Genomic DNA, 27,686 nt, shown 5'->3' on the forward strand with positions numbered 1-27,686 from the left:
CCAAGGCTGTTTCCCTCTGTGCCTGCTTGAAGTCCACCCCAAGTGGATTTCCCATTCACCCTGCTCCTGGAGATGGTCAAGATGGAGACCCATTCCACAGTTTGGCCAGAGCAGCCAATGGGGGAGAGTCAGGACCATTCTGGGTGGCTACAAAAACCTGGCCAGAGCATCCAAGCTCACATGCTCCCAAATGATGGCACCTGGCTGCTGACCTGACTGTGCTCCCCACATCCAGCAGAAATGGGAAAGAAGGGACGATGAAGCCACTGCAAAGAATAGCAGCTATGACTACCCCTGGCACAGACAAGACCAACATGGCTCCTTAGGGACAAGGACTTTGTGGATGGCTTTATTTAGGGCCAAAAAGAGGCAGGGGATAGGAGTCCTCCTGGAGTTCTATCAGTCTCTATATCTCCAAACACTCAATGAAGACCCTGAGGGGAGGATGGGTCTCTGTGCCAAATGAGAGGAAATGCTAAGGGTCACTGGGTTATGAAGGGTAAGCAGAGGGCCAAAGGGATGAGCCCTCTGAAGGCCTCAAGGCAGAAGGGCCCTCCTCTCATCTGCCAGGCATAGCTGCCACCCTATCTCTTCTGTTCCATGGGGGGCTGGCCTTCTGCTAAGGCCGAGGGTGGTCTCAGTCAAGAGGGGCATCAATCCCCTGCCCTACAGACCCAACTAGCAACATGAGAGCAGGTAAGACAGTCTCCAAGCTCACCTCCAGCTACAAATCAGGAAGAACCATATAAGGCGGACTTCATGGAGGCAGACAGTTTAGGAGCCGGCCCTAGGATGCCCTGATTTGGAAAGCAACACAGAAACCCTAAGTCCAGGAACAGGACCATGGAAAAGAGCCCTCGAGACCCCCTCTGCCTAGAGTTGCCTGTAATTATGTCATCCTTTCCTAGTCCCTTTCAAGATAAATAGAACATGAGTGGAGAAGTGAGAATAAGCAAACTGCAGATAAAGCAGGCCCCCCTGAAGAGACTGCAGACCCCTCTATCTCAGTCACCAGCTCTGCCCCAGATGGGGTTCTTACTTCCTTCATGGAAGCCTTCACCCCACCAGGCCCTGCCCAGGAGTCAAGGAGAGCCTCAGCCAGCCCTGCAGTCTGGGATATGATGGGGGACCATGAGACTTCCCCAGGGCGCAGATACTACATCCCCCTGGTACCTGTCAGGCATAGCTGCCATCCTCCTAGTAGCCGGGGGCTGGGCCAGCCTCACACATCAGACTCAGTGCAGTGTGTTATCCTTTAATGAAGAGCTGGGTCAACTGAGCCACCACTCTCCCCAAGACCCCCCTGCAGCAGATGGCCCTCACCATGGCTCCCTGTGAGGCAGGGTGGCCCTGTGACAGCCAGCCCTGCTGAGGGGTCAGTCTGCAGTGGCCTAGGAGAGGCATTCAACTCTTAGACCTAGGATGTGGCAGCAGCAACGAGGCCAGAGGCAGCTCAACTGAGGTCAGGAATGGTGGAGGAGGCAGACAGGAAGTATGGGGCTCTCCTCCTTCCTCTCCGAATCCCAGTGCAGCCAAGGCCAGTGTTCAGGAACAGCACAGTCTCCCCAGGGGCCTGGAGGCTCTTCCGGCCACTCTCTGGAAGCCCTCAGTCCCCAACTCCCTGCAGACCGGTGTCATAGGGTCCCTGGACTCGGGAAGCAGGCTAGGTCCTACCCCATGAGCCTTGAGGCCCCTGGCCTAGGAGGTGGGTCCAGCAGGGCCGAGGCCAGAGCCACCAGGAGACTGTGAGTCACCTTCCACTAACTGCTTGTCAGTCACTACAGGCACCTAAGAAGGTGGCCTCTCCCCCCGAGCTTCCAGGGCTGCCCAGGCCGGGCTGAAGCAATAGCAGGCCGTGGCTCCTGGGTCCCTATAGATCTGTGACCTTGTTTTCCACAGCAGCTGCAATCTGCTGGAGCCGATAGCCCAGCTGCATTTTCTGGGCCGTGCCATCCTCCTCCAGGGCAGTGATGATCTGAAACAGAGACCGATGCCATCAGGGGAGACTTCTTTGGCCAACGTGTTTGCTGCAAAATTCAACAGCCCTCCTAAGACGCTGTGGCACAAGTGGGATAGAAGGCCAAGAAACCCAGCCAGTCACTTCACGTACTTTCTGTGACCTCAGGGCCTCGCCAGCAGGAGGGGTAATAACATCAAAGCCACCGTTTCTGGACGAATAAGGTAGGAAATGAAGGACCTGACTCAGTACCGAGCCCCTCAGAAGCCCTGATGCAGCCATCCTGGCTCACCCACCTGCCCGGCAACAGCATTTCCCAAGTTCTTATCTGCCTGGTGCCAGACAAGGGGCAGAGACCCAAGAATGACCAGACACATGTGCTGAGAAAACAGACACTGATCAAACACCAACCACAAATTGGGGGCTGCCACCAAGGGAGCCAGTAGGAACCGGAGGGCAGCAGCACTTTGGAAAACAGCCACTGCCCACTATGTCTCCACGAGGGGACATGCCTGCATTACACTCTGCCTCCCCCATGCCCCATGCCATGGCCCATACCATGCCCAGGAAGACTGTGGGCCATGAGGCAGGTTCCTCATCTCTGAGCAGCAACAGTCACTTCACTGGTGCCACACAAACATCTAAGTGGACTATTCCATCAGGCACCCAGCAGGTTGACTGGCAGGTGCTCAGCTCTTCAGGCCCAGCCCAGGGATCGTCCAAAAAGATTCACCAGCTCCAGTGTACCCTCACACCCCAGCCCGTGTGCCTGGACTCTCCTCTTCTCAGCTCATGCAGCCAAGCCAGGCCTGCACCTGCATGTTGGCCATGCCCAACATGCTGCCAACTCAGCAAATGCATACCACCTCCAGGCCCTGGTAGACCCCTTGGCCCCCACAACCACCAGCACTGTGCCTCGCCATCCTGCTGGGGAGCCGGAATGGGGAGTGGTGGGACAAGTGAGAGTACAGTCAATGCCAGGAAACCCGCCTGGAGAACACTTCCCAAGCCGCCCAGGGGCCCGGTCCCCCACTATGCTGTTCCTGGGGAAGACCAAAGCCCCCACCATGAGTCACAGGGTCAGAGCCCCTTAAGTCTCCTGGGATGCCTTGAGTCAGCCTCCCAGTTGGGGCCCAGGGCCTGCCCACCTGGTCATAGTACTTGTTGATGTACTTGTAGAGTTCATGCAGGGCCACTCGCGCCCCGAGGTCTCCAGAGTAGTTCTAGGAAAGAGGCCAAATGAAAGGTGAGAGAGATGAGGGGTACAGACAGCCACAGGAGGTGGCCCAGGACCCCAGGGAAGGGTTGGGGGAGAAGGGGACCTGAGAGGTAGGGAATGGGATGGGCACTACAGTGGGAAGCAGAGTCCCCTCCATGGCCCAGGGACCCCAGGCCAGGCGTGCCAGATGGTGACAGAACAGGGTAGCGCCAAGAGGGTCTCCGTGGTAGGAAGACAGCTCAGGTCTAACTGCTTCAGCAAGGTCTGGGGTTTCCACTGGAGCCCTGCCTCTCTCAATCCCTTAAGGTTCTAGCCCAGACCCTCTGCCACCCAGGTGACTCCAGAGCCAAGTGGCACTGATTTCACTTGCAGGCTGACAGCCCAGCATGATTCTGTTCTGGCCTAACTCAAGTATTTCCTGAGGTCACTCTCAGGCCCCTCCATGGGGACATCTCTGAGCCTCAACTTCCTCACCTGGATGATGGAGTCAGTGTCACTTAACTTGTGGAGTTCTTGTGAGGATCAAGTAAGACAATCAAAGCACCCCATGAAGGGCTTCACACACAACACCCCAAAATTACAGCTGCTATTAGTGTTGTGGTTGTGGCTGTCATCACCATCAACATTTCAGAAACATTGTTCATAACTCCCTGGAGTTACATTTTAGGGCTGTTTTAGGAATGGGGGAAGTGGAGGGGACACCTGTGCCACCAAGGGAGGCACAGCAGTGGGAAGACGCACACAGGCAGACCCAGGCAGGCCTGAGGCTGAATCCCAGCTACCTTACAAGTGCCTGGCTGAATCAGGGTATATGGCAGCTGCCAGGACAAGACCCCTGCTTGTTCTGTGATGAGATGGTGGGAGCTCTGGTCTTTCAGTGGCAGTTGGAACATTCTGTACTTATGTTTCCTGCCCCAACCAGCTCACAGGGCTACTAAGGTTCCCAAGGGCTTCCTTGCAAAGGGGCAGTGTGAAGTGGACAGGACCGTTGTGGCAGGAGGCCTATGCCCAACCCAAGAAGCAGAGGGAGGCCTTACCCAAGACAGCTCAGCCAGGACAGAGTTCATCTCTTGGTCGCTGGCTGGGACAGCCTGTCTGATGTCTGCATAGTACCTGCCAGAGAGACAGGGCACAGCAGCTGCTGGGTAAACAAGCCCACTCCCCCGCTCCCCACCAGAGCCCACCCCCCGAGTCTCAGCTGCACACACCCTCCAACCTCTACCCACCGCACCCTCCAATACCTTTCCACCATCTGCTTGTACCGGGGGATGTCCCGTGCATACAAAAGTTTGTTGATCGGGGAGTCCTGGACATAGCAGGAGGACAGAAAAGAGGAAGGAAGGAAGGATGATCACCTGTTCGAGTGATCAAGTGTCCTGGGTTTCCCAGCACTGCTTCAGTTTTGAAAAGAAAGTCTCACATCCCAGGAAGCCCCTGAGTCCCAGAAAACCAGCTCAGGTGGTCACCCTAGTATACTTCCTTCCGCAGAAGCCTCCACTGCTCCCTCCCCTCCACCAACGTCCAGCCTCTGATGTCATCAGAAATAATTGCTCGGCTCCACATGCCTCCACCTAGATCCAGCAAGAGCCCGGTATGCAGGGCACGAAGCTGCTGTTCACTCCCAGGGTCATCATTTTAAAAGTGAGTGAACTGAGACCCAGAACATTACCTAAGCGGCCACAGACCACTTCACTCCCCGGTGGCTGAGCTAGGATTTGAAGCAGGTCTGTCCAGTCAGTTTCCACCACTTTAACACACCTAGACACAGCCTCTACCACTGAACTGGGTTCAAGTCCCAGCAGCCATGGGCTCTGGGCAGCATACTTCTGTTCTCAGGACCTCTCCTCATCTTAGAGCTGCTGGGAAGGTGAGAAATATCTCGAGGTGGCACTGCCCACCGTGAGCAGGGACCCAAGGCCAGCTCCTCTTGTCAACCTGAGTCAGGATTCGCACCTTCTCGACAACTCCCCATGGGGGAACCCTTGGCATTCCTGGTTGGGGCTACTCCTGAGCTACCCAGGAACCATCTGCTGTTCTGCTGGGAAGGGTAGGTACTGGGAAGATCTGGTAAAAATCCCAGCCACCACATAGGGTCTACCCTGGAGGTGGCCCTGCGGGTCCTGGTGTGGCCCTTTGGTTCTTAGCTCATTATAGGCATGATGACAGCATCTGGATCAAAAATGGCTCCCAAAAGACAGTGCTACAATTTTGAACAGAACTTTCTGTTTTTTCGTTTTCAGACGGTCTCGCTCTGTTACCCAGGCTGAAGTATAGCAAACAGCGCAGTCATGGCTCACTGCAGCTTCAACCTCCCAGGCTCAAGTGATCCTCCCACCTCACCCTCCCTAGTAGCTGGGACCACAGGCGCACACCACCACTCCTGGCTAATTTTTGTATTTTTTGTAGAGACGGGGTTTTGCCATGTTGCCCAGGCTGGTCTCAAACTCCTGAGCTCCTCAGGCGATCTGCCCACCGCAGCCTCCCAAAGTGCTGGGATTCTAGGTGTGAGCCACCGTGCTCAGCTAATTTTGATTTTTCCCAGAGGTGTAGGGAAGTATCTCTCAAGAGGTCCCTCGCCGACTGAGACCTGGGGGTAAAGGCTAAGCAGAGCCCCACTCATGGACCTGCAGAATTACACGAGGGCCCTGCCCACTGGATGCCTGAGCAGACACCTTGGGGACCTCATATGTCAGGGAACTCCCGGCTTTGACTGCTGTGACAACAGACTCCCAACCTCTGTGCTCCCGGACAGCTCCAACTACTCAGTCTCCTGTACTTCCCAGCTCTCCTCCTCACACATCCCTCAAACCGTGACACCCCCTGGACTCTCTTCCCTACTGCCCTACTGGCAGGCAGACACCTCCAGCACCCTAAGGAACCAAACCCACCCAGCAGCCCAGGGCTGCTCTGGGATTGAACAATCCATGTCTCTACCTGGAAACCCCACAAACACCAGACTCACCTCCTCCAAGTCTGAGCTTACCATAGCCAGAGGCCCAGGGATCATGTGTGACCCCCGCTCCTTCTTCCTCATCCCCCACATCCAACCTTCAGCTTCTGCCTGCCCTGCACCCTCCTGCCCAGCTTGAACCCAGCCGCTGCTTGTCAGAAGGACAGCACAGCACCCTCGTGGGACTCCCTCACTCAGCTCATCCATGCACAGCAGCCACAATGTTCCACAAACTCTCAGGTCTGGTCACACCACTTCCCTGTTCCCAGACTTTCTGTGGTTCCCACTGCCACAGGAGTGAGTCCTGACCAACTGGCCCTGGCCTACTTCCACGCCTGGCCAGCACTCTATGCCCCAGCCACACCAGGCTGCACTTGCTGCCCACAACTTCAGCTGTGAATTGGCACACAATGCCCCAACCTCTTGCTCATCCCTTAAAACGGAGGCGGCCCTGGGATGAAGCCTCGGCTTGGAAGGTCAGAGGTCTCCCCGAAGTCCTCCTTGAAGTTCTCAGAAAAGCCTAGAATCTGAGTGCACACACAGCACTGTCCACCCTCACCCATCCCCCTCCACATCCATCCCAGACTTGCTCACCCGGCCCAGCTTGTGGTCGGCCAGGGTGCAGGCGTCCATGAAGGTCTGTGCAATGACAAGGAGCACCGCATCCATGTTATCAGATGTTTGCACGTCGAACACAAACTGCGGGTTTTTTATTATATTGATCCAGAACCTCAGAGGCAAGCTGCGGGTGGGGCAGGCATGGCCAATGAATGTGCTGGGGAGGCACAAGAGAAAACCCCCCACACACACCCAGAGCCCACCCAGCACCACCCTACCTGTTGGTCTTCCAGATGTGGATGGTGTCCTGGTCGGAGATGCCATGCTGCTGGGCCTGCTCATCCAGCAGGTCAAAGAAGTACTTCACAGCGAGTGGCACGGGGCGGCTGGTGCTGAGAATCACCTGGAACAGGTCGTCCACAAACTTCTGCAGGGTGCCCTGTGGGAAGGGGGAAGCAGAGAGGTGTGGTCAGCAAAGGGCCCTCAGCAGCAGCGCAGCCTCAGACACCCCCCGGCACTGTACCTGCACAAACCCCACAGCACCCCCAAATCCCACGAGTGGCCATGCTCCCCCCTCAGCCCAGGCCCCACCACCTTGGCAAGCCCCACCCCACCTTCATGGACAGCAGGCGGGTCAGGTAGATCTCAGGGATGGCCTTGGCACGCTCACGCTCCCCGCCCCGAAGGCTGCCCCTCCGAGGCCTGGGCGGCTCTGGCTCATCACTTGGTTTCACCAGGTGCCAGGGCCGGATGCCCCCCTCATCTACATCCTCCAGCATTGGGGTCCCTGTGCCAAGAGCCCACAGCTGTCACCCTTCCCCAGGTGCCACCTCCCCAGGCCCCCTGGTTCTTGCCAGCTCTCCCAGGGGTGGGGGCACCTGGTTGAGAGCTTCCCTGGGCAGAAAGGAAATAGGCACAAGCCTGCCCTGAGGCCCAGAGGACCTTCCCCATGACTCTGGGCTGAGCACAGCAGGGACAGAGGGCCGTGTTGGGGGCAGTACTCACGCTCTCCAGGGACATAATCCTGGTTTTCCCGGAGCACATGCTTGGTGAGGCAGGGGACGAGGGCCACAGTTGCTCCATCCGGGACCTGCTGAGCACAGCTGGTAATCCCTCCACCAGCCCCAGCTCACCATGCCCTCCTCCAGCTCCCACCCCTCCTACCTTGTAATGCTGCAGTGTGTTCAGGCGCCTCCATAGACCCTGGACCTCAGAAGTGACATCCTCATCAGAAAGAATGAGGTGTCCAGCCACCCCAGACCGCCACTCTGCAAGGGCAAGGCAGAACTGGGTGCAGGGCTGGAGGATACCCTTCCCACAGTAAAGCCCATCTCCTCCTCCACGGGGACACCAGCCCCTCCATCACGGGGCAGTCATACTCAACCTCAACCTCTCCAAAGACCAAGAGCAGGACCCCTCCCCAGATGAGAGGCTGTCCAACAAAGATGTTCCAAAGCCGGCTTCTGCCCACCTCCCAGCATCCTCCCCACCCTGAGTGATGAGCTGTCCCTGCAGAGCTGGTCTGGGGCCAGCCCAGGCCCAACACTGGCTCAGGTCCCCAGGGGCTCTCCACGCCCTTACCAACATCAAGGGTGCGAGGGTCTGGCCGCTGGGTGAGAGACACTCCTTTATAAAGCTGGTCCAGCATCTTCTCCTTGGCCTGGGAGATGGTGTCACAGTCCAGAACCTTCACGGGCACACCCTGGGCCTCTCCTGCCTCAGGCCCCACAGCCAACAGTGCATTCAAAGTCTATGCAGGACACACAGGAGTCGTCAGGGTTCATGTACACTCAGGATGACCAAGACACAGACCAAGGGCAGGGACAACTCATGAGGGGCTGCTGCCTCTGACCCCCATGCACCACACATTCCCTAACTCTCGTCTCTTCACCTGCCTGCCTTCCCCAGGGACAGCAGCTTCCTCCCCATTGTGACCCCAGCACCTAGCGCAGAGCACTTGTAAATGACTACAGGGTAAATGGCAGAAAAAAAGGAGTAAGCACAAGTCCCTCATTACTCAGATCCCCAGGTTCCTGGCTGAATGGGCCAGGCTGAAGGAGCTTCGGGAAGCCTGCATGAGCAAATATTCCCACCCATCCAACAGGGGAGGGGTTCAGCAGGCCTTAATGGGGGTTTCCCGCAGGAACCCTTGTGCGTAACTAAGGGGAAAGCAACCCAGAGAGAAGACCTGCCAGAGTGGGGCTGGCTTGGTGGGCAAGGCCGCATCCCTGGTAGGAGGGCCAGGCCGACAGGTCAGGCCCTGGCACAGCTCAAGCCCATGGTCCAAGGTAGGGCTGGCTCCTCCTAAACCCTGGTTGTGGCTACTCTGGTTCCATCCCTAGTCTGGGGCACCTGGAGGCCTTATCATCAAGGTCTGCTCTAAACTGCCATCCTGCTAAACTAGTCTGATGGGCTCTCACCAGCAACCAGCCAGAGGTCACCCCGCTCTACATCCAGGTACCCACATCAGAAGCTGGTGTCCAGAGCCCACACACCCACACACTCTCCACCCTCGCCCTCACCGCACTCAGACTGCAGGCCACACACTTGCACACCCTCACCAGGGGACGGTACTCCACATCCTCTCTAAGTAGGCGGTTGTCATTCAAGGTGTATTTGGCCTTGCCTGTCACACTGTCCACTGGCCCCTTATCCACTTGATGCTTAATTCCTCGAAAGAGCATGTACAGAGGCTCCCCTACAGAGTCCTAGGAGAGCACAGGCAGTTAGGGCCCTCCCGGCAGGTGGCAGAGGTGTATGGGACATGACGCACACTGGGAAAGGGGACAGGACACGGGCTTAAGGGGACTGAGGACAGGCTGAGCAGGAGTCTCTGCTCTGGCACAAGTGTCCGAGCTGCATGGTGGCTGAGGGCTTAGCAGTTTAGAGGGCCTGACCCTCCCTAGACAGGAGCCCTGTCCAGCTCTGCCCCCTCACCCTCACGAAGGTGTACAGACAGATGGACATCCAGTTGGTGAGCAGCTTCTCCACCACAGTCTCTGTCCTGAGATGATGGGAAAGGGGAATGCCAGGGTCAGCAGGCGGGGCTGCGGGCCTCTCTATCCTGCAGACCCCCCAGCCTGAGGCCCCACCCCAGCTCCAGCTATCCAGGGCCACCCAGCCCCAACAGCCACACAGACCTCCGCAGCATCAGCTTGGGGTTCTTGGCCACATACTGGGCAACCAGGTCACTGAGCAGAGTGCGGAGGATGTCAGTGAAATACTCAAGCTTCCCATGCAGTGCCACAGTGAGCAGAGACGCCACATAGGCACGGTCCCGAGCTGAGAAGGTGCGCTGGCTCTCCAGCGTGTGGATGAACTGCAGCCAAAGAGAGGGGGTGGGAGAAGGGGGTTGGGGGACAGAAGGGCGGGCTCAGAAACCACGCCCTGGAGAAGGGGCAGGGCCAGGGGCAGACCAGGAAGATGCAGGTGGGGGCACCTTGGTGAGGAAGAGCTTGCTGTTGAGCAGGTTAGAGAGCTGCCCCAGCCCTTGCTCCACGGTGGGCCGTCTGCTCTCAGGCACACCCAGGTCCCGGTGCAAGGGCGACTCGCGGTGCCCGGGGAAGAAGATCCTCTCCGCATACACCTTGTAGTCGAGGAAGGGGATGCCACTGCCCAGGAGGTCACTGGTGAGATCGGTCATCTCGGTCATGAGGTCTGTTGAGCAGAAGAGGCCAGGTTTGGGCACCAATCCCATGTGATGGGAGCGGGTTTGGGCAGAGCCCTGGAGGGCAGGGCCCGTTCTCCTGGGCACACCTGTGAATTCCTTCTTGCAGCGGTCCCGCACGCTGCTCTCCAGATTCTCCAGCTGGATCTGAACCTTCTTATAGTCCCTCAGGGCCTGCTTGCTCTTCCTCCTGCTCAGCACCAGGGTCAGGAGGGGACGGCCGGATGAGTCCTACTGGCCCAGGCCTGCCTGACCTATCCCGAGGCACACCCTGGCCTCATCCACCACAGTCCAACCCAGCCATGCCAGCCAAGCTCAAGCCTAGCCCAGTACAATTCAGCCTTTCCCCTCCCAAGCAAGTCACAAACACCCGTGCCCCGTCTAGCCCAGCACAGTTTAGCCTAGAGATCAGTCAACCACAACCAGGCCAAATCCATCCCACAACCTATTTTTATAAATAAAGATTTGTTAGAACAGAGCCACATTCATGTGTTTTCATGTCGTCCCTGGCTGCTTTTGTGCCACAGTGGCAAAGTTGAGTTGTTGAGCAGAGACCACTTGGCCTGCAAAGCCTAAAATATTTACTCTCTGGCCATTTACAGAGAATGTTTCCTGACTCCTGGCCCAGTCTGTCCCTTCCCAGTCCAGCCAGATCCCACGACCTGCCCCAGCCCAGCCACATCTGGCTGCACCCACCTGTACATGAGGACAATGATGATGACACCCAGAGCCAGAAGAGAGGTGCCCACCCCCAAGCCCACCTGGGCTGCCACAGGAAAAGCCCCAGGGCTCTCGCCATCATACTGCACGTGACCCAGGGAGAAGCGCAAGTTTCCCATCTGCACCTGTGTCGGGAGCCGCCTGTAAGCAAGGGTTCAGCCCAGGTCAATGCCCAGCCCGGCCAGGGACCAGCCCACTGACCGTGAACTCAGGCAAAGAGTCAAGTGCCTCTCGGAGGGCATGGTGCTGTGGCAGGGGCTGCTCCACAGGGGGCTCGCAGTACAGGTGGTGCCGGGTCAGTGTCTTCACTACACAGGGGCCGTCCCCTATCATAGCCACCACCTCCTCCTTGGACATTGCAAGGTCCAGGTTCTCTCCCTGGAACAGAGGGTCACCGATCAATCACTCAGGACCCTTCCCTCAGATCCTGTCCTCCCCAAATGTGGGAAGGACCCTGAGACCCACTCCCAGCAGCAGGGCTGACAGCCTCTCAGCACCCGTCCCCTGCGTGCAGGCCAGTCACAAGGTGTCCTCCAAGCTGCTCCTCATCACCCTTGGCTGCCCTTTCCTATCTTTCTTCTCCAGAACGAAAAATCTGGAGAACATAAAGCTGTCTCCCAAACCCTGCCCAGTTACCTAACAAAGCCGGAGCCCCCACTCTGTGTCTGATGACTCACCAGGTGGGTGATGATGGCATATCGACCTGTGGTCTGCCCGCATGCCCGTCAGCTGCCCACTGTGTATGTCCAAGACACCTGCCTAGTGCATGTCTATGTGAGCCAGGCTGCCAACTCGGGGATTAGCCCGATGGCCTGTGTGGACCACGCCACCCAGCTATTGCACAGGCCAAACATACAAATGCAGTCATTCCAGAGCCTGCCATGGAGTGCATCAGGACCCAGGCCACCAGCCAAGCAGTCAAGCCCATGCCAGATCCTGGGCTAGGCACCCCCCACCAGCCCCCTCTGCCCCCGACACAGCAAAGATGAGGAGCCATGTCCATCCACCGGCCCTTGCTCTACTGTCTCGGCCTCTACCACACACAGTAGAGATGTCCAGCCAAGGGAAGGGTCTCGGGGCCCTGCCAGGTCCAAGTAGGAGCTGTACCTCCACAGAGAACACACTCCCAGGCTTGTGCCGGAATGGCATGGTGGGGTCCTCAGGGTTGAGTGGCTGCAGGGTGGGGTCAGCCTCGTAGGAGAAAGGTGTGGGGTTCAGTGTTGCAAAGTCAAAGATCAGGTTGTCAAGGATAAATTCCACCCGGACCCAGGGGTCCTCGGGCAGGCCTGGGAGGGCAGGTGTGCGGCATGTGATGAGCTGGGAGGAGTTGACATGGCATAGTTCCTCAAACTGGAAGGAAGACAGGCAGGTTGACGGGGGGCCAAGCAAAAATGGGAAGAGCCTCCTCTGGCACCTGCTCTGGCTATCCCCAGGGTGTGGTATGGGGCGAGGGGAGAGTGTGGGGTACCCAAGGGTGTCCTGCATGCTGGCCACTGCAGGAGGGTCCAAGAGAACACGCTGTCTCCGGGACCACGCGACGCCTCCGTCCAAGCCCCTGGCTGGGCTGCAGCATTCTCGAGACCACGGTCACCCGGATTCTTGGTGTCTGTACCACGTCCAGATTCTGGCCACGGACCGATATCTCACGTCCTCCACTGAAACAGACCATGAGCTTACGTAATGTAAGATGGCTTATGTTACCTGGACCTAAAGCACAGCCCAGTCCCAGCTAGGTCAGCTCAGCCCCAGCCCCAAACCACATGACCCCCTGCCCCTACCAGCAGCATGGGATTCTCAGTGCCCCAACATAAAGCCCTACAAACCCCCACATAGTGGAGCTGCAAAGATCTCCCTGCCACCTGCCATGCAGCCACACCCTTGGCCCAACACCTGAGGAAGCTCTTGGTGGGGCCAGCAGAGGTGATGTTGGGGTCGAAGGTGTACTTGAACTGTCCACGTTGAAGCCTCCGCTCCGTGGCCCCAAACCACACAGCCACAGGGAGCGTGGCAGGTGCGGGGCATGGGCTGGTCTCACACCGCAGCTGTTCTGACTGCTGCCCCGGCAGCCTGGGAGGGGAGGTGGGAATGAATGGAGGGGCGCAGGCAGGGGAAACTTGGACCACTCAGGCCCCAGCTGGCTTCCCTCTAGTGCTGACTGCAGTCTCCACCAGGTGTCCCTGGAGGTGCACTCCCACCACAGCCGGCTAGGGAGGGTCCAGCCACTCTCTGAAGAAGCAGACTGGCCCTCTTCCCCTTTCTGCTCTCCCCAGGATCCCAGACCCCTCCATCTTTCCCCTGGAGCACATGGATTTTTGCAGGATGAGGAAGTGCCCCTCACAAGTGACAAGGCTGGTCTCCAACCACCACTCGGATGTCCTCCAGCCGCCCAGTCAGGAGCTTGGAGCCATTCAGGGTGAGATGGGTGCCCCCAGCTCTGGGGCCGCGGGTTGGGAAGATGGAATGGACCTTCGGGTCCTGTGGGAAGGAGGACAGGGAGAGAGATAAGCATCAGACCAGACACAGGGAGGCGGGGACAGCCTGAGAAACAGGATGGTCCAGGACTGGCAGCCCCACCAAGGCAAAACCAGATAGGTTGAGAGGAGTCACCAGAGGGGGTGGCCCGCTGGCAGCTGGGGGTGGCTTAGCAGTCAGGTACCTGGTAGGCAAAGTCGTGCTCTGAAACGCCACGTCCTCTTCCCAGCACCTCCACCGCTGCGGCGCCGGCCACCTCCTCCCCACTGGCCCCGGTGATGCACACGAGGCTGTAGGCACACAGCAGGCTAGGGGGTGCCAGGCTGCATCGACGGCCCCTCAAGCTTACCTGGCAGCCCCTCTCCCTGCCCCACTGTCAGGTGGTCTTCCCCTTCCCATCCTCCACAAGATTGACAGAGACCCTCTCTCACTTTGGAGGGAATTCTTTATGACACATCAGAAGGCCTTGGTATCTGAGAATTAATATTTGTGGTTTCAATCATTTAAGTTCAACCCCAGAGGCCCCCAACAAGGAAGAATTTATCTGTGGCATAACTTTACAAAGGGGCCCTGTTAGCCTGGTTGTGGGGTGAGCTGCTGAGCAAAAGAGTGGGCACAGCTAGCCGCCCATGTCCTCTGCCACGTCACATGCACAGTACCCACTCAAAGCATGGTAGAAACTTGATTTATTCAGGAAAAAGAGTCCCTGAAAGCCTCTAGTCAGACAGAGGAATACATGTGAAGGGAAAGTGAACCGTCTAAGAAAATGCTGGTTCTTAGCCAGAAAACAGAAGCTTGGGCAAATTAACTTCCAGAGTGTTAAGCCTGCAGTGGCTCAACTCAGTGACATTGTCACAGTTGTTGCAAACACTCTAGGAAGACACAAGTGACATGTGAGCCACGCAGGGGAGGCTCCAGACAGAATATATGCCAATTGCTTCATAAATCACAAAGTCTTATGGTCTGGAACACTAACAGTCTAGATAGTCACTGTAAGTTCTCAGTCATAACACATTCAGGGGACACTCCATGCTCTAGCAGAGTAGTTCTTTATTTCAAATACAGATTCTGGGGCCCCACCGTGGGCCTCCTGAACCCAGATGTCTGAGGGGCAGTTAAGGATCTGCTCTGTGTTGGTTTGGGACAGGGTCTGCAGATTACCCTGATATTCAGCCAGGTTTGGGCCCTGCTGCTTGCGGACATCTCCTTAGGAATGTCCTGCACATGTACCTTTGGGGCCTGCAACCGCTGGCCAGGTTACCATAACCCAGGAGCCCCAGGAAGGCAGCAGGGGTCCCGAGAGACGACAGTAGAGTCTGGCCCTCGGCAGGTGTGCCTTTCTGAGGTGTGCCTTCCAAGTCTACCTTCCTGAGGAGCCTGGCAGCCCAGGACAATGCCTGGGGAAGAGTGAGCTGGTGAGAAGGCCAGTCCCTGAGTTTATCTGTCTGATCTCAGGGTCCTGCTGCCACAGCTATTAATATATCCACAGTCCCTCAGAAGACCAGCTGAGCAGAGCAGGAAGCAGAGCCACCAGTCAGCTCTGGGCAGTGACAGGCCCAGGAAGGATTCCCCAGAAGCCCATGCCAGGAACTTACAGGTCTGGTGGGCGCCCAGGGTCTTCAGTGGCAACCCTGGCACTCAGGCATTGTGGCCAGAATCAAGGAACAGGGAGACAGTGGGGCAGATGAGCGGGGGATGGAGGCCCCAAGCAGAAAAGCCAACCGTGGAGGCCCCAGGCTACGCCACGCTCCAGCTGGGTGCAGCCAGCTCACCTGCTAGAGACCTCGTACTCCTGGGCAACCACAGCACAGGGCACTCCAGCCACCGTGACCATGCCCAGCACATCCTGCACATGCTGGCCCAGGTTGGAGCCCCTGATGGTGACACGGGTGCCTCCGTCTACAGGCCCAGTCAGTGGCTCCACCTGTTCCAGGACAAGGACTGCTCACCTCTACTCAACTGGAAAGGCAGCCCCAACCTCCCACCTTTGGGCCCCCACACCCTCCCTCTAAGGGCAGCACTGAGGAAGGGATGGCCAGCCTTTCAACAAACCGAGTGGATGAGGGGCGCTGGGCACTGGGTGGCCACAGCCTCAGCCTCACCACAGGCCTCCCGGGTCACACAACGTGGACGCTCCCCCTCACACCACACACAGCCATACTGGGGCATGGCGGTTTGGCAGCGGCTGCAGTCTCCATGTCCCACGGAACAGTCATACAGTACCACTGGGGGTGGCAGAGACGCACGTGAGAGGCAGGCCTGGGAGAGCCCTGCTACCGCCGCCAGCCCAGCAGCCCGCAGGTGGCTCACCATGCAGCCCCTCAGCACTGTCCACACGCAGACGGCCGGCCCGACGCAGAAACAGCCCCACACGGAGCTCTGGCTGCAGAGCCTCATAGCTGAGCTGGAGAAATTGGAGTGGGTTCAGAGTCAAGCACTGGGGGAAGCGTCAGGCCAGGGGAGGGGGTAGTCAGAGAAAGGACTAAAATGACCAGTTAGGAGCATAGGGTCAGAGGGACCCCATGGGGCCACAGGTTGGAGGGCAGAGCCAGAAATGGAGTATGGGGACCCCATGGGGCCTCAAGTTACAGGTCAGAGCTAGGATGCAAGGACTCTATGGGGCACATGGTCAGAGGTCGGAAATGGGTGTGCAGACTCCCTCAGGGCGACAGGCGCTCATGGTGTGCACCTGGTGCTGCTGGCAGGTGACATGGCACTGGGTATCTGGAGGTGGCTCACACTCGACCCGGGCCTCAACCACCACCTCAAGGCCCTCCAGCTCCATCACACACTCATTTTCTCCTGGGCCGTCCTGAGGGCAGAGAACACAGCTGTTTGGGCAGTTTCAGGAGCTGGGTCCAGGGAGTCCTGTAGGTCACCCAACAGATCCCCCAGCACAGCCTCTGGGTTGGAGTTGAGCCCTCGGACTCTGCCCTCTTCCTGCTCCCCAGGGCTTGTGCAGAGTTTGTCAAAGCTAAGGAGGCTGCAAGGACAGCAGCAGGCAGGACACACTGACCTGGAAAAGGTGAAGGTTCCTGCCTAGCAGCCGGATTTCCCGCTCCACATGGACCGGCATCAACGTGGAGCCCTGAACGCTCTCTACACAGGGGCAGGAGCTTGCCCCCGAGGTCACCTCTTCCTGCAGGCACCAAGGGCAAGGCAGTCTATGGAGCCCACCCTGCCCAGCTCAGCCCTCTGCCTTGCCAGATTCCAGGGGCAAGGCCTGTGTGGGGCTGCAGACTCCACCCTGCCCCTCGCCCCCTCCCAGTGCAGAATCACAAGGCAAGCTAGGGGTAGCATCTTCCCCACATCCCCTCCCCTGAGGCCTCCTTCCTGGGCTGGGCCTCACCAGCTCCCAGAGCCCGGGGGTGTCATACTGGTAGTCGAGGCTGGACGGGAGGATGAGGGGGGCGGGAGGGCCCTCAAGCTCTGCTGAGTCTCCATCACCTGAGAGGAGGGTGGAAGTGGAGAAGGCGGGTGCGTCACCCCCCGTCCACTCGTCCGCCTCGGGCAGCTCGCTGCCTTCTCTCGTCAGCCAGTCCAGTGCGGGCTTCACGGAGCCCATGGCCCCTGGGAAAGTGGTGGCAGGAACAGTGGCAGGGGGCAGGTCCAGGGGCACTGTGGGAGGAAGGGCCTCAGGGCCAGGGTCTGCAGGGGGCACTGCTGCTACCTCTGAGGGTGACAGCGGGGAGGCCAAGAGGTCCTCAGGTGTGGCTGTGGGTCTGAAGTCAGTGGGGGCAGGGACAGTGGTTCCAGGTCCATTTGGGGGGTTGGGAGGGGAGGGCTCCTCATGGAGAGGCGACTCTGTGGAGCTGGGGGAAGATATGGGGCCAGAACCTGCCCACGGCCCCCAGGGGCTGAGCAGGGAAGGACTGGCCCCAGGTGAGATGTCCAAAGTTGTGGCTGTGGACGGAGCCCCAGGCTCCACAGGAAGGGTATTAGGAGCAGGGGTGACTAGGGCTTTGGGTGCTGTGGGTGGGGAGGGGCTGGGTCCGTCTCTTGCAGGATGGGCTGGGGAGACAAGGGGGCTCTGAAGGGGGAGGCAGAGGAAGACAGGAAGGGCCACTCAGCAGGCAGGCGCGGGACAGGATGCAGGCAGGCACAGTGTATGTTAAGAGGAAAGGAGACCAAGGAAAAGAGAAATAAAAACAGCCCATTAATTCTCCACAGGAGAAAACTGTGGGGGAAGGCTCCAGGGGTGTCTGTGCCGAGGTGGGGCATGAAGGCCAGACCTCCCCTGCCTCTCAGCTACAAACGCCCTCTCCCAAAACAGGCGGGATGTATCGGCGGCTGTTCTCCAGGGAGTCCGTTACACACAGCGGCTCTGGTGCTCAGGACAGAGCCTCACATAGGCAGACAGACCCCAGGCCATAAGAAAAACTCTCACACTGGGACCCCCAACCCACCCCCGTATGGCCCAGCCCAAGGTCACACTCACCTGATGGCTTGCAACCATGGGCCCAGTATCACACGAGGCCTTGTGTGTGCACAGGTGCTGCCAGACACACCAGTTACACCCCCAGCGGCTGCTCACACAGGCCTGGCACCTGCACAGAGCACAGCCATGGGGCAGGGGTCGCCACGGGGAAGCCCAGGCCTGGGGACAGGGCGAGGAACTCACTGCGCAGATGGGCGGAGTTCAGCGACCGCCACACAGTCATAGAAGGAGAGAGAAGTTTTGGCGATCACAACGGCGCCAAACCTGAGCTCCACGCTCACGGAGACGTGGTCTGCAGAAGGGGAGAGGGCCAGGGTTAAGCAGCAAGGAGGTGCACTCAGACCCAGAGCCGATATCCTGAGCCCTTGAATGGGGAAGACAACCCGGGGTGAGGGAATACAGTCCAAGGGCACAGAATGGAGGCTTCAGGTGGTTGGGGAGTGGGAGGACTCAGAGAAAGGCATTCATTCATGGCTCTTTGCCTGGATTCACACCTTAACCCCACCGCATCCCCTGGAGCAGGGGCTGGCCTCCCCCAAGGCTGGCCCATTCTCTCACCCACCGGCTCCTCTTGGCAGCACTGGGGCCTCATTAGGGTCTGGGGAGGGGCACATCACACCAGAACCAGTCAGCAGGGCAGGACTCTGATGTTCCCCAAAGTGGCAGGAATATGACTCCCCTGGCCACAGGGGTGGCAGGTCTGGCACTGATAGGAAAACCTGCCAAGAGAGCCAAGGACAGACACACTGTTGGGGCTAGTGGGCAGCAGACCAGGGCTCACATTTATGGGGCACCCAATGTGGACAGGCACCAGCAGTTAACAGACCTCAGGCCTCCCCAAACGCCCTCTGGCCTGAGTTAGAAATACATGGGCAAACTGAGCTCCTAAAAGAAGTGACTTGTGTGAGGCCATGTGGTATCTGACATGTCTGACACCAGGATCTAAGATCTCTACCCAGACCTTGATGCCCAGAGCCCTCCCCACCAGGGCCCTCCCTATCTGATCATTCACCTCCCTCGTTTCCTCTCGGCTGATGTTGGCAGGACTCATGGCTGCCACTCGCAGACAGCCCAGCTCAGACTGGAAGCTCCATAGCCACTGCTCTGGGCCCTGGCCCCTTGAGCACTCAGAACTGCGACTGCACCTGAGCAAGAATGACCAGTGTCTATCTGTGACCCCCACAGGCCACTGGGAGTTCATAGGGTAGGGACTCCTACAATCTGGAGGACCTGGGCAGGGCCCTAGAGTGGGTATGATACAGGTTCCTGTGTCTGCCCTGGCAGGGCACTGATGCCCAGTGCAGAGGATGGGGGTGGGGAATCAGGGTGTCTGGGGATCAGGGGTTGAGAGTCAAGCACTAAGGTTCAGGAATTCTGGACAGGACAATTATGCAGGAGCATTGTGGGCTTGAGGCTGAGACTGGGATGGGGTCAGGAATCTGACCTGCCAAGGAGCACACACCACCCACAGTATGGGTCCCTGTGAGCAAGGCAAGATGCACAGTCCAGGTGCTGAGCACAGGAGGCCACGGGAACCTTCAGAAGCTGTGACAGCAAAGAGGACCTGAGGCCAGCAATCCAAACACCAGTGGCTCACCCACAAATGGGTCTCTGGCCCCACCCAGAGGCCCCTCCCAGCAGCCATGCCCTTGTTTATGCCTGGCACTCACTGTGCTCTGGGTCATGACATACAGGTGCTCAAAGTTCCCATCAAAGGTGAGGTCTCTGCTAACTGCAGACCCCTCATGGATGCTCTGTGTGGAGTACGAGTGGCCATCGCTCCCTGGGCCCAAGTAGACCTGGGATCAGAGACCACAGGGTCTGGGATCCAAGTCCATGGGCAGAGGCCCAAAGCCCTCCCCTCCTCCACCCAATCGAAGTAATTTACAGACAGAATTTCCTCCTGGGCAGTCACAGGTCATACCAACCAGCCTAGCGGGGATGGAGGAAAATCACAGGTAAACACCACCCAGTCCTGGGAGAGCAGCTCAGGTCATCTCTCCTGGCCCACGGGTCACAGGGATAGCTTAAACCAGGCTGGGTCCCCAGCAACCTGTTCCCTCCAGACTCTGGGACAGGGGCCAGTACTTCCTGTGGGCTCACCCTGTGCAGCTGCCCTTGACTATCACCCAGGAAAGCAATGGTGTGTCCATCTTCCACGGTGACTGCCACAGCTGTTAGCTGAATCCCTGGCCACTCCAGAATTGGTGTGGCTTCCAGTGGGACCCGGCTCGCCATGGGGCTGGGCGTATGGTCTGAGCCACAGGGATAAGCATCCAGGGTGTCCTATAGGCAGCAAGAAGCATCAGGAAGGCCCTCCCTGGATAACCTCCTTGGCCACATCCTCCCTGGCCAACCTCATTCCCTCCCGCAGCCGCTCTGGTAGCTCTCCCTATACAACAGTGTCTTCTCTGCTGGCCCTCCTGGGTCAACCCCATCCCTGTCCCCAGTCTCTCTGGGCCCTCCCTAACAACCCTTCCCTGGACAATATCCCCCCAGGTACATCCTTAGCCCTATCGCAGTGGACTGATCTCCAGTTCTGCTCCAGTCCTTGGGCAGTTTCCAGTGGCTCCTTCCCCCTCTTTTGATCCCCACCGCTGCCTGTGGCCCCACCTTCTCCCATCCCTGGCCTGGGAGTGCTTCCTCCAGTTTCTGTGGTCACCTTGCTCCTGGACCACTTCTCCAAAACCTCTCACAGCCTGCTTTTCTGCTCCAAGTCCACTCACCGGGGCCCTCTCCTGCCTCTCACTGACTCAACCCTGCGTGCAGCTTCTTCCCTTTTTTATCCATCCTGAGGCTACAGCTCATCAATCCCGACCTCACCTTCCTCTCCTGCTCAAGAGCCAAAGGTCTCATTCCATTATAGGTCCCTGTCCCTACCCAAGAACCCCCAAACATCCTCCCAATCCACCTACACTAGGGCCACCCCTCCAGCATCCTAGTCCAAGCCCATCTAGACACTGCTGCCACCCGCATGCCAGGTTTGTGGTAAGGTACCACTGCCCAGGAAACACAGGAAGCACTTAATATCTGCTGATCTGATCATCCTCGTGCTACCACCAGCTGCCCTCGGACACTCTGGGCAGCTCCTTGGCTGCAAATAATTGGCCAGTGGCCTCAGAGAGGGGGAAAAGCAGGGCAACACTGGAACTCACCACTGGCAGCTGTGCACAGTCAGAATTGACATCATACTCGATGTAGGCCACCTCGGTCCCATCCTCAGCACGGCCCTCCCGGGTGTAGCAGGCATCTCGCGTGCGATTAGCAAGCCGGTCCACCTCATCCAGGGGGAAGGCACAGAGGGCAGAGGCTCCAGATGCCCCAGCAGCCACCAATGGGGGTCGGCCCACAGTGGGGGGTGCAGCCGAGGAGAAGGCTGCAAAGAGCACCTCCCCATGCGCCACCTCCCTGGACGTGGCCACAGCTGCAGCCTGGATCAGCCCGTAGCGGCCACCTTGGCAGGCCAGAGGCAACTCCACATAGGAATAGTAGTGCTGGTCCCGGAGGCACACTCGAGACACATAGGCACGAAAGGCTCTAGACTGAGCCTGCAGGTCCCGCCGCAGGAACAGGAAGTAGGCGCTGGCCCCACGTGCAAAGGCACTCACGAAGTGGTGGCTGTACTCAGAGAGGCGGCCCACTGCCAGCTTGGCTGTCTCCTCATAGGAGAAGGCAGCTTGGGGGTCCGGCGGCCATAGGGCCCGGGTTGTGATGGGTGGAATGCCACCCCCCACACCCCTGCTGGTGTATCCTCGCCCCACAAACAGGAGGGGCTCCCCTGCCAAGCCCTGGGCTACCAGCCCCACCGTGCTGACCGCAGGATCATTGGCAGCCACATACTGGGTGTCCCCAGGCCGCTCTGGCCGCAGCAGCAGCTGCTCAAGCTGCCCCAGGCGCCGCTGCTCACAGACCCCCTGGTGCACGCTCCCGCACACCACCAGGGCCCCTGGGCTCACCAGGAGCAGCTGGTTCGGGTTGTTGGTAGGCTGGGCCTGGGGGCACTCATCAGGCATCACAGGTGGCAGGCAGTCCCTGCTGTCTAGCACAGGGCCGGTGGACACTGAGGCCTCCAGCTGCAGCCCAGGGCTCAGCTGGAACAGGAAGTTGGTGGCCCCCAGGTAGAGGGTGCCTGAGGTGGGGTCTCTTGCCAGGTGCTGCAGATACGTGCCATTGGGAGTGAAAGCAGCTGGTGGAAGGGGCTGGAGGGTGAGGACCCACCCAGCCCAGAGAGCCTGGAGAAGAGCTGGGCCCAGGGCAGGCATGGTCACCTGGCAGGGAGACAGGTCGAGAGAGTGGGGCTCATGTGGCTGCCAGAGCACCCTGGGGCCACTGGTAAGGGATAGGACTGTGGCATTGCCAAGATGCCCCTCCTAACCTAGGGGGTGAGCAGAGGAGGACCAGGCTTCTTAGACAGGCACTATGTCCAGGATGACCTCAGGACCACACACTAGAACGAGGTCAGAAATAGGAGATACTTCCTAGGCAACACTGCCCATTCTTGGCAGGCACGATTCTCTAAGGAGACCTGCACCCCACTCACCATCCCCCCAGATCAGAGGGTGAGGGGCTGGAGAGGCCATGCCCAGGAAGCAGGGTCTGGATGGGGCAGGAGAGCAGGTGATGGGAAGGAGGGGCCCAGACCCCAAGAAAGGAGAGGCTCTACATGGATGAGGGTTTCCCAGGCAGAAGGAGGAAGGAGAGGGAGGCCTCCTGAGCCAGCAGAATGTTAGAGCAAGACAAGAGTTGGGGTCAGGGCCTTTCAGGCCAGGAATCCAGAAGGGTAATAACCACAGAACCAAGAGGCCTGAGAGATGTGAGGAGGCTCCAGCTCGGAGGGGTGGGGCCTGAAGGGCTGCACCCCACCTCCGAGAGCCCTCAGAATAGGTAGGAGTCATGCTGTTCCTAGATATCTAGTGTGAGGTCAGGCTCACCTGGCAGGGCTGGCTGGATCAGGAGACAACAGCATGACCCGTGTGGGAGTCACCTAGAAGAGGGGAAAGCCGAGTGTGAAGCTGGGGCCTGGGCTGCAGGCACATGGAAGCCCTGGGCTCCCCACTGGGGAGGCAGCACAGAAGCACCCCCTCCCCACCGCCCAGCCTGCTGGTGGAGCTGGGCCCAGCCTGGCCCCTGGCCACCAAACACATTCCACAGAGGACGCCTCCTCGGAGCCCACACGAGGAGGGGGAGGGCGGCAGAGCCAGGCACCCGAGGGGCCTGGGAAAGGTCAGCTAGGAAGGAGCCCCACGGCTAGCAGGGTCCAGCCAGGCCCCCAGCATGGCCCTCTCCCTGTGAGGTCCCTCTCTCTGCTCAAACTTCACCTTGTAAAGGAACCCAGGTATACACCCTCTACACGGCCAGGGGCTGTCCCAGCCCAAAGGGCTACCAGCGCTTCAGCAGACAGGCACTCGCACAGCAAGATGCATACACACCACCCACCCTGCATGTGTACACCTACAACACACAAACACACACACACACACACACACACACAGATGCAGATGCCATCTATACACACAGCACAGTGACACACACAGACACAGCCACCCATGTTCAAACACCACATGAAGACACATCCATATCGACACACAGGAACACACACACGTCACACTCACCTGAGACATTCAGACCACCACTCACATTTAGACACACACACACATTCATGCACACTCCCCTCGTTCGAGAGTACTTAGTTGGAGCCCTACATATAGAGAGCTGTAGAAGCTAGGCCATCTCTTGCTATTTCCTCTCCTGCACTTCAGAGTAGTGCCAGGACCCAAGATGTGGGCTAAGTGGAGTGTGTCCTGGAGGAAGGTGCCATGCCTGGCTGTTCCCAGGCCCATCACCAGGACCTCCCCAGACTTTGGGTGCCTGCTCTCTACACAGACCCCTTCTTGGGCCCCAGCTGAGGCTCCTGAGTCCCTGAAACAAGAAACTATGGCAACACCACCTTCCCCAGTGGTCCCCAGCCAAGAGCACCAAGGTTGGTGAAGTGCTGGGACAGACAATGCATCTCAGACTGGGAGACACTTCCCCTACTTGCCTGTGCCCAGGCCACGTTGCCCAGCCCCTCCCATCACCCAGCTGCCAAGCTGCCTGCGCAAAATATCAAGCGCTTGCTTCTCCCAGGTCGGCTCATCCTAGCTGAGGCCTGAGCAGCGTACTCCTGAGGCTGCCCCAAAGTGAACAGGGCTGGGCACAAGGCTCAGGGGAGGGTCCAGCAGCCTGGTGGAAGCTGGGACACTGTGGCCACAGCCCGGTGGGAGCAGGGGGGCCGTGGTCACAGCCTGGCTGGGCACTGCTCCCGAAATAGCTTGGGGGTTTCCATTTTTAGTGTGCAGAAAACAGGGCAGCTCTATGGGAGCAGGAACAAGGCTGCCTCTGTTTGCCACCCAAGGGGGCGGGGGGGAAGGGGGCAGCAGGGAAAGTCTTGAACCCGGCCAGGATCCCAGGACTGTGGCAAGACCAGGCTGCCCAGGAGCCCCCCACCTAGTTTCCAAGGGATGAGGAAAGAAAGTTTCTTCCCATGGGAAGACAGAGTCCACCTGAGGATGGGCAGAGGTCATCTCTTGCACGGGGCTACTGTTCAATTCTCCTGCCACCGCATGCCAGGGATGGGCCTTGGGCACAGGGTCCCATAGTTAGACCAATACTCACTCCTACATGTTTACAAATATTTGCTCAGAGCCTACTGCATGCCAAAGTTCTCCAGCCCTCAAGGGGCAGCAACAAAACCACTCCCCATATGTGATATCAAAACTGGATTGATGGATGACAGAGCCTTGGGAGATGAAAAAATAGTAATAATAATAATTAATTTAAAAAAAAAAAACACTGGATGAGGAGACAACAGGAAGAAATGGGTGGGATCAGAACAGCTCCTGGCCAGGCCACCGAGGAGATCGGCCGCTGACCCACTCCAGGGAAAGTGGTCAGGCTTCTGCAATCAGTCTCCCTGTGAATCAGGACCTAGCACCCCTTGCCCCTCCACACATACCATGGGTAGCTGAAGGAGGAGAGAAAGAAGAGCATGCATTTTTCTCTTCCATTTCAGGCACATGGATTTCACTTTATCTCTGCCACAGGCCACTGAGCAGCTCCCAGCCCCTCCAATCTAGCCTCCCAACTCCCAACTTCTTGGGGCTTTACTTGAGTAGAATTGGAGTACACCCCTCCCCCAAAAGCCTCTGGGGCACCCCAGAGCAGGAGGGATAAAGGCCCACCCCTCCAGTCCACACCTCTCCCACCCGATCCATGCCAGTGCTCCCCCACAAATGCCCTTCGTTCCTGCCAGCCTGAACTGCAGGCTGCCTCGCTCCTCCAGCTGCCGCACAGGCTCTTGCCGCTGCCTGGAATGCCCACTCCCTCGCTATCCCATTAACTCCTACACCAACCATCTTCTAACTGGGGAGCCTCCCCTGTCCTCCCAGGCTTCTGAGGAGGCCACTGCATGCAGTGGACAGAATGGACGCACCTAGCCAACACTCTGACAGGCACGGCTGCTCGGCCTCAGGCTCTCCGAGCCTCAGATTTCCTAGCTGTACAATGGGAAGAAGGATTGCTCTGACCAGTAAACATGATACGGCATGTGCCTGGCATTAGTGATGCCAGCCAGGGTCACTTTTCTCCCAGTTCCACCCTCCTACTCTGGACTTGAAGCTCCTTGAAGGCAGGGAGTATGCTTTCGATTCAGAGGCCCCGGCAACTTGCACAGACTTCAGCACAGACCAGATGCTCCCTGCATGGTGAACGTACCCCCATTTCACAGCCAAGAAAACCCAACAAATAGGGGAGATAGAAGGCCCACAATCCCTCCAAGCCACTTGGTCTCTCAAAGGGAAGACGTTGGCCCCACTTTTGTTAATGACCAGGCCAGGGCAGACTGAAAAGGCTGATCTAGAACCAGACCTCACATCCCCAACTTACACAGCCTGGATCTCCTGCCCACTCCCAACATCTGAGGCCCTGTTCAGGCTCACAGCCAAAGCCTAATTCTGCCTGTGCCCAGGCCTGCCTGGAGTCTCTTCTGGGCCCACCCTACTCTGAACCTTTTCAGGGGGCCCAAGACTGCCCAACTTTTGTCTGCAGAGCAAGCACCTCCCGGACCCCCGTGGAGCTGTCCTCGACAACAAAAGGGGCTCACAAACCCCGCCATTCCGCACCTGCAGAGGGGCCATAGGACAGCCCACATTTGCCTTGCTTTCCAATTAGTGGGAAGCCGGCATTCCCGTTTCAACCTCCTGCTCAGCTTCCAGGGTCCACTACAGAGGTGAGTTATTCATTGACAGTGCAGCAGTGCCCGCTGCTCGCCCTGTTTTCTGTGTGTTGAGGAGGGGTGGGGAGATCCACCATTTACCAGGCACCTGCGATGACCCCAGGCGCTGATCGATCACCCACTGAATATGTCTGTGTGTGGAGAGGAGGGCCCCCCTCTGGGGGTCAGCAGGCTCGAGGTCCGCCTTTGTCAGTCCCACCGGGAGCAGCCAGAAAGGGCTGTTACTACTGAGGGGAAGCCCCGACCTCCCCACTCGGCTCGTCCTTGACCCTCCCCAACCCCCGGACCCCGAGGCGAGGACCCCATCAGTGGCCCTGGGAGGGCGGGGAAGGGGCCGGCCGGTCCCCGGTGGCGGCGGCGAGGAGGGGGCGCGGAGGAGCAGCTCCACCTCCTCAGTCTCCCAATCGCGTTCCAGGCGGAGCCGCCAGAGTTTCCCTTCGCGCGGAGAAGTGTGGTCCCAACTCTCAAAACCAAAGTCGCCCACCACTCACCCAGGCCGCCCCTGCCCGGCAGGATCGAGGCCCCGACCCGTTCCACCTCTGGAGCCCCGGTCCTCGCCGCCCCGGCCCCGAGCCCCGCACTCACCACCCGGCCAGGCCCCACGGGATGTGCGCGCCGAGGCGGGCGCCGGCCGCTCCGCGCTCGGGCTCCGCGCGCAGCGGCCTCCCCCCGGGTCTGGCGAAGCCGCAGCTGTTACCCGGAGACCGAGGGGCGGAAAACTGCGCCCGCTGCCCGCCCCTCCCGCGCGACGCTGCCACCGCCGGGAACAAAGGAGACAAAGCCGCGTCGGCCGGGCCCGGCTCCGCTCCTTCCCCCTCGCCTGCCGGGCTGCCCTCCCCCCGCCCGCCGCCCGAGCCAGGCCGGAAGCAGCCCGGAGAGCCGGGCGCGCGGCCCCGAGCCGCCCGGGACCCCGCATTCCAACCCCGCGGGCTCAGCGTCGGCCGAGGGCTGGGGATCCGACCCCTCCCGCACGCGGGAGGGCGGGGGCGGGTTGCACAGCGGCGGTCGCCATGGCAACGCCGGTAGCCCAGAGGGGTGAGGAGTGAACCCCGGGAGCCAAAGCCGCCCCGCCCCGTCGGCCTCACCTGCGCGCCGCCTTGGAACCGGAACTGGGAACTTTCCCGGTTACTAGGGGCCGAGGCGGAGGGTCGCGCTCCGCACCCGCAGGTGCTGGTGGAACAGCGCCCTGGCCTCTTCCCGCCCGTCCAGAGCCGGGTCGCACCCGGGTCCCTCACCTGCCCGACCCGTTCTCCTGCCAGCGCCCGGCCTCGCCCCGCGCCCAGAGCTCCTTACCCGGCTCCGGTGGTCATCCTCCCCAACTTTCTTTACCTGAACTCCGAAGCGCCTTGTTTCTCCCCTGCGCACCTGGCCCTGCCCACCGCCCCTGCTCCCAGTACTCCCCAACAGCCAATCCCTCCTTCCGGCCCCACCTC

At 59.1% G+C, this 27,686-nt stretch overlaps 2 protein-coding genes across 5 annotated transcripts in view; one reads left to right on the forward strand and one right to left on the reverse strand.

Annotated features, from left to right (window-relative positions):
- TREX1 (three prime repair exonuclease 1) overlaps nucleotides 1-27,686 on the forward strand; it is a 94,079-nt gene that overhangs the window by 26,166 nt on the left and 40,227 nt on the right. The gene's annotated exons all lie outside the window — the stretch shown is intronic.
- Nucleotides 1,240-27,678, reverse strand: PLXNB1 (plexin B1). 4 transcript variants are annotated; one of them, XM_050780648.1, is made up of 38 exons: nucleotides 27,583-27,678; nucleotides 22,913-22,965; nucleotides 21,137-22,249; nucleotides 20,085-20,267; nucleotides 19,652-19,780; nucleotides 19,426-19,526; nucleotides 18,994-19,126; nucleotides 18,544-18,700; nucleotides 18,165-18,273; nucleotides 17,982-18,090; nucleotides 16,893-17,573; nucleotides 16,560-16,682; nucleotides 16,233-16,355; nucleotides 15,854-15,947; nucleotides 15,596-15,768; nucleotides 15,316-15,467; nucleotides 13,728-13,833; nucleotides 13,410-13,546; nucleotides 12,962-13,138; nucleotides 12,540-12,726; nucleotides 12,179-12,421; nucleotides 11,273-11,449; nucleotides 11,048-11,196; nucleotides 10,441-10,541; nucleotides 10,124-10,341; nucleotides 9,825-10,003; nucleotides 9,622-9,688; nucleotides 9,246-9,392; nucleotides 8,266-8,434; nucleotides 7,849-7,952; nucleotides 7,690-7,774; nucleotides 7,299-7,471; nucleotides 6,963-7,123; nucleotides 6,721-6,868; nucleotides 4,418-4,482; nucleotides 4,214-4,289; nucleotides 3,106-3,180; nucleotides 1,240-1,975 (listed from the first exon to the last, which is right to left on the reverse strand). In XM_050780648.1, exons 3-38 carry the CDS (start codon nucleotides 22,241-22,243, stop codon nucleotides 1,871-1,873), a joined length of 6,423 nt encoding a protein of 2,140 aa, XP_050636605.1. In that variant the 5' UTR covers nucleotides 22,244-22,249; nucleotides 22,913-22,965; nucleotides 27,583-27,678; the 3' UTR covers nucleotides 1,240-1,870. The 4 variants fall into 4 exon arrangements, with proteins under 4 accessions (XP_050636605.1, XP_050636607.1, XP_050636609.1 ...); XM_050780650.1 differs by lacking the exon at nucleotides 27,583-27,678 and adding an exon at nucleotides 27,547-27,577; XM_050780652.1 differs by lacking the exon at nucleotides 27,583-27,678 and adding an exon at nucleotides 26,839-26,897.

This window comes from Macaca thibetana, chromosome 2 (assembly GCF_024542745.1).
Source record: "Macaca thibetana thibetana isolate TM-01 chromosome 2, ASM2454274v1, whole genome shotgun sequence".
In the NCBI taxonomy this organism is placed as follows: Eukaryota; Metazoa; Chordata; class Mammalia; order Primates; family Cercopithecidae; genus Macaca; species Macaca thibetana.

Coding starts and splice junctions, on each gene's coding strand:
- PLXNB1 (XM_050780648.1), bottom strand. CDS start 22,243: ATGCCTGCCCTGGGCCCAGCTCTTCTCCAGGCTCTCTGGGCTGGGTGG. Junction 16,356..16,559: donor GGAACCTTCACCTTTTCCAG/GTCAGTGTGTCC, acceptor CTCTGCCCTCAG/GACGGCCCAGGAGAAAATGA. Junction 10,004..10,123: donor GCAAGCTCTTCCTCACCAAG/GTGCCCCCACCT, acceptor CTTTGGCTGCAG/TTCATCCACACGCTGGAGAG.